The sequence below is a fragment of the Photinus pyralis genome, unplaced genomic scaffold (assembly GCF_008802855.1).
Source record: "Photinus pyralis isolate 1611_PpyrPB1 unplaced genomic scaffold, Ppyr1.3 Ppyr1.4_LG6, whole genome shotgun sequence".
Classification (NCBI taxonomy): Eukaryota; Metazoa; Arthropoda; class Insecta; order Coleoptera; family Lampyridae; genus Photinus; species Photinus pyralis.
The window spans coordinates 18,164,123-18,174,635 of record NW_022170663.1 but is presented as its reverse complement, the minus strand read 5'-3'; the positions used below and the strand labels follow the sequence as shown (position 1 = coordinate 18,174,635).

Below are 10,513 nucleotides of genomic sequence, written 5' to 3'. Positions count from 1 at the left end.
AAATTCATGTTTTCACATGGCCACTTGTATGTCGCCTATTACCGTGTCGTAAAACCTTTACGCCCCAGAATAAATAGTAACGATGTTGTGTAACAAAAAGCTTTACAATAAACACTGTTTTTGAAATCATTTTTTATTTATTCAAGGTCGAATTGAATATTCATAGGTAAGACAAGATATGTCTGGGCAACTATATAGATCCTACCTGTTTTCCTGCATTTGACAAACTGAAATCTAATGGAACTGGGCAAGGTCAATCAATAAATTAGACATGATATGGCTCAATTTGCCTTTAGTTCCTCTAGCATGTCTAAATTGTAAAGATCACACACAATACAACAACCATTCTCGACCAGTAAAGCATTTTTACATTTGAATAAATACAACTATAATAACATTTATTTCACAGATTTTTATAACATTTACAAATCACTACGAATACCAAATCCTGGACCGGGAGGTTCGCTTGTTAAAGATGTTGGTTGGCCTAGCGGTTCCGATGCATATCTTCCATTCCTGTACAACATCAACAATTACTTTAATCACACAATACAAAAATATGTACACACCGTGGACCAGCTCTTGGTCTCTTCCCATCTTTCAGCTCGTCGAGTATTTCGATCATATCATCACAGGTCAGGTCCTCCTAAAACTTGCTCTTAGTAATGAGATTGAGGCACTTCAAACTTACGTAGTAATCGTCGTTTATCTGAACCATGGGTGCATTAACGCAAGCACCCAAACACTCCACTTCCGACAAGGAAAAGAGTTTATCGCAAGTTGTGTCCCCGACATTTATTTTGAGGTGATTTTTAATAGTCGACAATATGTCGTCTGATCCCCGTAACCAACATGGTGTTGTTGTACACACTTGTAAATGGTATTTGCCAATCGGTTTCCTGCGTAAGCAAATGTAAAACGTGACACAGATCATGTGGGAAACGTACCGGATGAACATGGTATAAAATGTAGCGACTTCGTAAACTCGCATACGAGGTAAATCCAGAATTTCCGCCACCTTATGCATCGCGGACAGCGGTAACCAGCCATACTGGCGTTGAGCCAAGTCCAGTAATGGAATCATTGCTGCTCTTTTATGTCCTTCGGGATAAATCGCCAGAATCGCATCCACTCTCTACAAACTTAAGTACTAATCGTAATAGAAAGGTGACAAACATACCTTCAAATTTTCTGGCGAAAATTCGAATTTAATATCAGGATTGTCCTCCGCAGTATCACGGTGTACAAATAAAGCATCATGTTGTAAAGCCGAGGATGTCTGTAGGTTTCGGACTAGGCCCTTTTGCCACTGTTAATATGGAAATTCTGTATTATTTCAAGAGGTGCGTTATACTTACAAGGCGTGCTATATTCTTTAACGATATCATTAGAATATTTAAGCTAACGAAAATAAATATTGAAATGTTACATAAATTCTTGACTTGATCTATTTGAGGTTAGGTAAATATTCTCATTTCATCAAACTTCTTTTGCGTCAAAAGTTTCCCATTTTACCTAATTGCTATTCGTAGGGGGATTTGCGTGCGCAGCTATACGACATTAAAAATACTCACTAATCCGCCGATACTCCTTGAAATGACTATAATCATTTGATCGGGACGTTCTTAAGAGTCTTTAAAGCATTCTCCCCTGTATGACTTTTGAATCTTTTTAAGGCTAAAGCCTAAAAGCCTTTTGAAGTGATAAGAGGCTTTTTAAATACCATTCTTAATTAATTATTATTCATTCTTATTGCTATTGAATACTCTACAAGACGAACTTTATGCCGGCTCCAGACTCACGCCGTGAATTCATACCGCGCGGTATCGAGGGGCCTCCGGTATCCCTCGTGGTGTCGGAGGAACACGTTGACCTTTTTCCTTTTCCTTTTTACCCCAACGTGAAACAACAATGTGGGGTCATGTATAGACTATCAGTGGAATTCATGGGGTCAGATCAACTAACGGAGATGTCAAAAAGGGCTTCCTTATTTTTTTATGTACTTTGCCAATTTACGAATTTCAAAATTTCATCGCAATCGGAGCATTCGTTCTATCTTAAATCATTGGACATGCAGCCATCGAGTGAGCGAGCAAGCGGACGGACAGAAGAGCAAGCAAGCGAGCGATCGGTTGATTCAGAGAAAATAAGCGTCTCGATTACCAACTCGATACCAAAATTAATTATGTACTTACTCGTACAATTATGAACCAAACGAGGAAACAAGGATAGGAAAAAACAGAAGGGTGAGTTGTGTAGTAAGGTGTACGAAAAATAGGATACAAATATACGAAGGGAAGAATATTAATAGTAGTAGGAGATCAAAACCTATAGGGTACTGAAGACGCTCACAAAAGGGAAACAAATAAGCTGAATAGTCAAGGGTAAAGAAAAAGGAGAACAACAGATTATGATCGAACTAAACTACAGGATAACTGCATTTTAAGTGACGTACCTCAAGTGAGTATGACAGGATCTAACAAAAATAAATTGATAACGATAATCGAAGCATGATTGGAAAAGTCGCAAAGTACTTTCCCGAAACAAAAAAAGATACTAAACCACAAAATTGATAGCAAAATAACTAATCCAAAAGAATAAGGGAGAAATGTGGGGTTTTCGCGGCGTGAGTCTGGAGCCGCCTTTAGAAAAACTATTGACTATCTTAAAAAACCAGTAAACGTATAAAGTTTTTAAGTGTAGACACTTTTTAGAGAAGTGTTTAAGTGTAAACACTTTTTATAGACTGTTGGGAACCTTTTGAAAGTTATTAGCCGATTTTAAGGGCTCTTAAATATTTATTAAACGTCAAAAACATTTAACAAGGCGTTAGAAGACTGTAAAAAAAAAGGTCATAGGCTAGTGTACATTATGTATGTACATATAATAGTCAATGGCTACAGCAAAGTATTGCACAATATTATGAAACAAAAAATGTGAAGCACCTTGTATGACATGCCACCTTCACGCATGCGCAATCCATATTTGTATCATCATCTGTAAAAAAAAGTTGTGGGTGAAACAAATATGTCGGAATTTTGGGCTTGATAACTGAAATCAGTAGTAAATTCAGTAATTGTTCGTAAATTATCATTTGTGCAATTATTTAGTAATTGTGAAACCTTGACTTTTACTCTGTCAGTAATTTAAGGTAAGAAGTCATTTTAGAAATACAAATGATATTTACTTAATGATTACAAATTGCTTTTCTTGATTTTTCTGCTGAAAACTATAACCAGTATTGATTAACTGTAGATAATTATTGCAGAGCACTTTAGGGATAATCTGAGTGATTCATTACTTGTGATGCAAGTACTTTAATTCATGTGATTAGCAGAGATAACGCAATCTCACTTGTATCTTCTACCTCAATTTGCGTTAAAATAATATTCTTAGTTTGTAGAAATGACGACTTGGAATAGCGCCCCTTATCCTCCACCAGGTAAGAATCGCACTTGATAACAAGAATGTTAGTTTATAATCTTCCATTCAGATCCGTATGGTGGTCAACAAGGCTATCCACCGCAGCAACCTTACCCAGGAGCTGGCTATCCGAATGCCCCTCCGGCTTACCCGGCCGGCGGACCTGGGGGATATGCTCAACCGGGGCAGCCACCATACGGGCAACAACCTTATGGCGGACAACAACCCTATGGACAACCGGGCGGCGGAGGCTACACACAACCAGGTGAAGCAACTCGTCTCAATAATATGACCGGTTTGTTTTCTTATTTAAAGTAGTTTTTTATTCGAATACTGTGTGCGGTATTAGCTTACACCATTTGTTCGATGAGTTTATAAATACTGGAACACTTACGGCTGTTGAGGTAAACCAAATTGTGATAAACAATCCGATTGATATGCAACATGTTTTATTTCAAAAGCTGTTTTTATCAAATTGATATGGTATGGATGTTACTGTCGGTAAGCAGTTTCAATCGAGGGGTACACCAACTTTCAGAAATTTGTTGCAAATGTTTTGGAATTGTCACAAATGTTCATTTTTTGAAATGCGTAGGAGTGTTCTAAATTTTGTGGAATTATTTTGGAAATAATTAGGATATTCCATTTTACAGGGAATCTGTCCGATGGTATTCTTGCACAATTAAGGCGTTGTGCGCGGGTGCACCATCATGTTGAAACCAACAGTTTTTAAATTTTGTTTTTTTGTGTGTCGTACATCATTGTACAGAGTTATCATAAAATAAGGGATATATTTTAAATTATTATAACTTTAACAAATTAAGTTAATAATAAAAAATAAATGAAATCTAATTGGGTAAGAAATGGGATTTAGTATGCCCAAAGCCAGTTACGGCAATTGCTCAGTATGACCTTCATTTTGCTGTTTCAAGATTACCAATCTTTCCTCCAAATTGTACACAGCATTCCGTAACGTTTTCATGAAGAACCTCTGCTACTTGGACATCACCAATTCTTGGTCTTCCTGATCTTAGTAGGTCAATTACAGAGCCTGTTCTTTCAAATTTTTGTATCAAATTGCGGTACGCTTTCATTTGAATTCTACATTTACATGAGTTTTAATTTGAAACTAAAACTCCAAATTCAATGATTTCGTTTTGACACTTGTGTCAACAATTAAAATAACAATTTTGTTTTCTATAGATGCAATAAAATCCCATTCCTTAAGCAACTAGATTTCGTTTATTTTTTGTTATTAACTTCGTTTGTTAAAAAGTTATAGTAATTTTAAGTATATCCCTTATTTTATGATAACCCGATATTTGATACTTGATACTTTGCCATATGCCTGGCGTCGCCGCTTCTCCCAGGATTTAGTCAACTGTCGTGGGGATGCGTTCCTGATAGGACTATCAGGGGCGTTTCACCACTACTTTGTTCGTCACCGGCTTGACACCACAGTGTTGTCAAGTCTGGAGAAAGTGTCATTGACAAAGTGTTAAGGGGCATCTTAAGACCTAAAACCAAACCTTGGTATGGAAGTGTGGTCAATTTACTAGGAAAGGCATAAAATGGCATTTTAGTGGTTATATTTTTCAAAATGGTTCGAGTAACGACTCCCGTTTAAGGTCGTCCGCCATCTGACAGTGACTTTGGGAAGTATGTCAAAGTGAAGGTCGCCTGCTAGGTGGCTGTGACCTTGACAAGTAGATAAAGGTGCAAAGCATGTTTTCGAGGTTTTCAGTGACACAATTTAAGTGTAGTCATATTTCAATCCCAAGCTTACCAGAGGTCAATCACCCCATTTTTTGTGGGACCACATTTGACTTCCAAAGTTACTAAAGGTCAATAATCCCGTTTCTGCAATGCCATTTTATTTTCAAGGTCATCAAAGTTCAATGTTCAATTTTTTGCGGTTTAATATTCCATTACGCTTTTGAAAAATATCCCTTATCCGTATTCGTTTCGACATTGAAAACCAAATGAAGATCATAACAATTTGTTGACATGTCTATGAAAACCAAGCTTTAGAATAGGCCCTACATGGTTCACAAAAATCAAGTACCTATTGCCCTTCAAAATAAAATTTATCAGCACAAAAATGAGGTCATTGACCTTTGTTGACCTTGAGAATAAAATAACACTACAAAAATGGACTGATTGGCCTTGAAAATGAAATATGACGCCACAAAAAATGGAGCTATTGACCTTTAATGCCCTAGGGAGTAAAATGCATATATATAAGAGAAGTATATGGATAAACGAGTGGACACGCCTATCGCCAACGTTAGTGGATGGAAATATACTTCTGTCATTAGTTGGGAACTAGGCGCTAATGCGCTTGCCTGTTATTATGTAGTGTTATTTACCAAGCATTTACTACAGTTTGACATAACGGATTGAGGTTAAATTGTTTGTTTTGTTTATGAGTTATTGAACTTTTGTTTAATTTTAATAGTAAAGAAGCCTTTCGTAGTTATATAAATCAGTATACGTAAGTGATACCATAGTGTAATTACACTAAGGTGATACACAATAATTGTAAAGGAATACCTAATGTTTGGCAATTTTAGTGTGTTCATTACTTAGAAATAAAGAAATGCAGGTACTTGTGGGAAAGTGGATTTTTCGGTTTCATGGCACAAGTAAGTTACAATGCAATTATCTGCAATCAATTCATTTATGCCATACTTGTTATTAGATTCCCAAGTGAAAAAAGCAACAAGAATCGGTGACTACAAGCATGTGAACTATCGGAATTCGATGATGTAAAAACAAGGTTGTGTTCTCGTCATTTTAACCGCTATGACTGCATTGATTTGGATGCACGCAAGCATGATGGGGCACGAAGTTATATGGGGGTCACTTAACACCTAAAAGATTTCCAACTCGACAATGTTAATTTTATTTTAAAATCAGTAAATGTCTTTAATTTAATTGTGTTTCTTTGAACATTGGTAATGTATCACTTTATATTATAGCTGATGCAAACTTATCCAATTTCATGTTATATTCAAGATATAATCCCTATAGGTATATTATTTCAATTGCAATTTAAGTTTCAAAATCGTTACAAAGTTTGCCTTCGAAGTTGAAGGGTGTAACTGTAAACAAACTCCGCTGAGGAAGCTCGAAAGTTCTCCGTGAAAATGCTACAGTTTCCAAGCAGAACGATATGGAGTACTTTGAACCAGAACGCACTGGGGGGCACGTGAGCGCTGATTTGAGTTGGCAGTGAAATCATTCAAGTAGGCCATTGACTGCAGGTCCCGAATCCTTGTGTGCCGAAAACAATGTTGAGGGCACAAAAAAGGGAAGATTCAAATTGTCGTCGTCCCTCTCGGTGAAGATGCAAGTAGGGGAATCGAGCGATATAGTCAACAGGTAAGAAACGTTTCGGCGGCGATTGGTCTTGGGAGGGTGGGCCTCGGCCAGCTAGTATACTTATCTAAAGACATCACAGGATCAGACAATAGTGATAGGAGTCGGCAGGTGGAATGGGGCCAATGTGGTGAATATGAACTTGCATGAAGCGAATAGAAGTCTGGGTGATGTTTCCGAATGGTGCGTGGTTGTGTTTACATATGGTAATTGCACACAATAATGGTTTAATAAAATTTTAACCCTATTTTCGAGTTATAGGTTATGAAATTTGAAATTGGCGCTACTTAAAAGTAGGCGGAGATAAGTAAATATTTACTTGGGGAGTTTGCGCATAAATACAGAGTTCAGGACTAAGGAATAGGGCAGCTCTCTTTTATGGCGAACAATTTGCACATTGCAATCATAGGCGGTTATCCATATACTTCTCTTATATATATGGTAAAATGTGGCACACGCCAAAATATGACGGTACAAAAAGCCACGTGGCACCATGACTCACTTTTCCAAGTCGCCACCAGGTGGACGAGCGTCCTTAAAATGGTCCAGGTTTGCCATTGTATATCTACGGAGTTCCAGCTGTTGATCTCGTTTTCCTTTATTCCAGTCTTTACTGTAAAAGGAAAATATGTCGGGCAATCATTAAATATTAACGGTAGATTTGATTGTTTCTTCCTGTTTTTAATCAAAAAAACTTTAAAATTGACCTATTTCTTCCCAAACGTGATGACCTGATTTTTTTTTACTAGACACCTAGTAATGCAATATTGGCTATTGATAGACTGTCCCTATGCAATCTCGGTAGTTTAAACGTTATCTTGCATCTAAATTCAGGAAGTGGATACCGCTCGCTCGGCGGTTTTTCATTTGTGTACTCTATACAACTTATCATTTCCGTAGTACTTTAGAAATTGATAAAAATGTATGCGCCATCTGATAATGGCGAAGTAAGCGACAGATGTTAAATTTAAGCTCATAATAACAACCAATTAATTGCGGTGTTCAGGTTGTAGTGAATAAGATGTAAACACCTATGGTTCACAATTAAAAGACAGTGTTATGTTAATATTTCTATTTGCATTCGTCATTTAAATAATTTGTTGGTATGTATTAACATAACTTTATGTTCTGGGACCTCTGCTGTATTGGAGTACAATGTCCGATTTATTTTGAAAATGTTTGAATTGGAATTTGTTATCTAAACAGTAGAAATTTACCATTTAGTCTGTCTGTCTGACCGTAGGAAATTATTTCGTGACATAATGAAAAAATTTGACACATGACACTTGTACATAATTAACTTAGGTACGTCTAGTATAGAAAATTCACCCATCAACACTAATTTTATTCTTTTGTTCCCCAGATATGTATGGAACAACCTATCCGGACGATCCCGATGTCAAGGGATTTGAATTTAACGATAAAAGTATACGAAGAGGGTTTATTCGCAAAGTTTACTCCATTCTAATGGGTCAGTTGCTCATAACGGCGGGCATGATTGCCTATTTCCTTTACGATAAAAACGCGAGAGTGTTTGTCAGAAACAACTCGTGGCTAATGTTTCTCGCGCTTGCCGTCGTCTTCGTCGCAATGATTGCACTGGCGTGCTGCGGCGAGGTGCGACGTAAAGCTCCAATGAATTTCATTCTGCTCGGTCTATTTACGCTTGCCGAAGGGTTTATGTTGGCCGTCATTTCGTCGCAGTACAAGGTTGACGCCGTGTTAATGGCGGTCGGGATAACGGCGGTAATATGTCTGGCGCTTACGCTTTTTGCCTTTCAAACCAAGTGGGATTTTACGATGTGCGGTGGATTTTTGTTCATTTGTGTCATTGTTTTATTAATCTTTGGGCTTGTCGCTTCTATAATGGCTGCTACTGGCAATGGTAATCGGGTTGTTAATCTGGTTTACGCGTCACTTGGCGCTTTGCTTTTCTCAATTTATCTCATATATGATACTCAATTGATGATGGGAGGGAAGCATAAGTATTCGATATCTCCCGAAGAATACATATTTGCAGCTTTAAACCTGTACGTCGATATAATAAATATCTTTATCTACGTTCTTACAATAATTGGTGCTGCAAAAGACTAAATAATCAAAAATGTAATTGTACCAATTTCTGTTGTTTATTTTATATTTCACTATCTGGCGCATACATGTTTATATGATAGATTAGTGAAGTAAACTTTTGTTTTAAAACACCTCAACGTTTGATTTTTTTAAAGATTGTAATTTAGTTTAAGCTGGCGAGATGCACTTTAGCTTTTGTAGATTTTTACAACGTCGAATATCTTAACAATAATCCTGATGACGAGGGGCCTTCTGCCAATCGAACGAATATAAATGTTACTGAGATAGGTAGTTATTTATATTTATAAACATAATTGTATTCATTGCTTGGTGTATATTAAAGCTGTAGTAATTCTGTAAATATTACGATTTAATAAAGGTGTAATTTACTACGTGTTACTTAGGTTCCTAATCGACTGATAAATATCCCTCACAGCTTTTCGTGTATCAGTATTTTGTTTAGTTGCTATTTTATGTACATTTTTTTTTCAATAAATCACAATGCTACAGAAACCGGACTTTGATGTTTTTCAATTTACAATGCTTTTACTGTAACTATTGTTATTTATGCCAGTTACAGAAATGCTCTGTCAATCCTCTTGTTTTCAAACATTTAATGTAAATAATTACGGGCCTGTATTGCATAATGGGGTGAAGCACCATTCTGCTAAAACTACATGTCAAGATTTATGTCTTTGCCCAATAATATCAATGTCTAATTGATTTCTTAAAAAATCTTACATTATGCCATTGAAATTTTCAAAAAAATAACTATCCCCAGCAATAATGCCTTACCAGACATTAAATGGGATTTCCTCATCCAGTGTGGATTTTCCTGCGCCCAAATAGTTATTATTGTGTCTTGTTTACCTTTGGGAAATACCAGAAAAATAAAAATTTAAATGTTTGTCAATAAGAAAACCTGCCCACGATTATGGAAAGTGGTTTTGTCAGAAAAAATGTTATTTTTCAAGACCTAATTTCATTGCATTTGTGCACTATTTTCAAAATGTTGCCTTTGGTGAAGAGCCAATGTGGTATGGATGAAGAAACTTGTGCAAGTGCAATATGATTATAAACTGATTTTTTACTCATTCCCACATCACCAGCAAGCCTCCTGGAACCTACGGCTCTGTCCTCATTCCTTTGACGTCTTCTTCGAACTATGCTTTTGAGTACCATATGACACTCCGGGTTGTTTGGATTTGAAACCTCTCTGCCCATACTTACAGCTTCTCTGTAATTTTGTCTGCGCTCCCTCAAAAATTAACCTGTCCACATGTTAAAACAGTTCCATGTTTTAAGTAATAACATTGAATAGAGAATCTGACGGCCAGGTGCACAAAAAAAGAATCCAGGATTATTGTTTAATCCGGTATTAAGACATTTGATTGGCTTTATATTGCAGTTGGCAGCCAATCAAATGTCAAAATTCTTGTTTAAACTCACATTTGGCAAATAATGTAGGATTTTGATTATAATTCGCTTTCTATAGGTTCATGGGTGACTAGATTTCACGAGGAGCCAGAGATTATTTGCTCCGTCCGTCTGTCCGCTCGTTTTGCGACGCTACTAGTTCTTTATCTTAAGAGCTATTGTTCTACTTTTTTCGCTATTTGGTTCGTTATGGTGTCGA

General features: G+C 36.7%; 2 protein-coding genes across 4 annotated transcripts; one reads left to right on the top strand and one right to left on the bottom strand.

Annotated features, from left to right (window-relative positions):
- Nucleotides 1-377: 377 nt before the first annotated feature.
- On the bottom strand, nucleotides 378-1,481 carry LOC116172928 (NADH dehydrogenase [ubiquinone] flavoprotein 2, mitochondrial). The gene is made up of 6 exons (XM_031490205.1): nucleotides 1,359-1,481; nucleotides 1,181-1,309; nucleotides 948-1,135; nucleotides 692-899; nucleotides 570-646; nucleotides 378-516 (listed from the first exon to the last, which is right to left on the bottom strand). The coding sequence occupies exons 1-6, from the start codon at nucleotides 1,386-1,388 to the stop codon at nucleotides 423-425; spliced, it is 726 nt and encodes a 241-aa protein (XP_031346065.1). The 5' UTR covers nucleotides 1,389-1,481; the 3' UTR covers nucleotides 378-422.
- Nucleotides 1,482-2,988: 1,507 nt separating this feature from the next.
- On the top strand, nucleotides 2,989-9,276 carry LOC116173703 (protein lifeguard 1-like). 3 transcript variants are annotated; one of them, XM_031491354.1, is made up of 4 exons: nucleotides 2,989-3,151; nucleotides 3,404-3,442; nucleotides 3,494-3,718; nucleotides 8,168-9,276. In XM_031491354.1, the coding sequence occupies exons 2-4, from the start codon at nucleotides 3,406-3,408 to the stop codon at nucleotides 8,896-8,898; spliced, it is 993 nt and encodes a 330-aa protein (XP_031347214.1). In that variant the 5' UTR covers nucleotides 2,989-3,151; nucleotides 3,404-3,405; the 3' UTR covers nucleotides 8,899-9,276. The 3 variants fall into 3 exon arrangements, with proteins under 3 accessions (XP_031347214.1, XP_031347213.1, XP_031347215.1); XM_031491353.1 differs by having other exon boundaries at nucleotides 3,397-3,442; XM_031491355.1 differs by having other exon boundaries at nucleotides 2,991-3,151; nucleotides 3,397-3,442; nucleotides 3,494-3,688.
- Nucleotides 9,277-10,513: the final 1,237 nt, after the last annotated feature.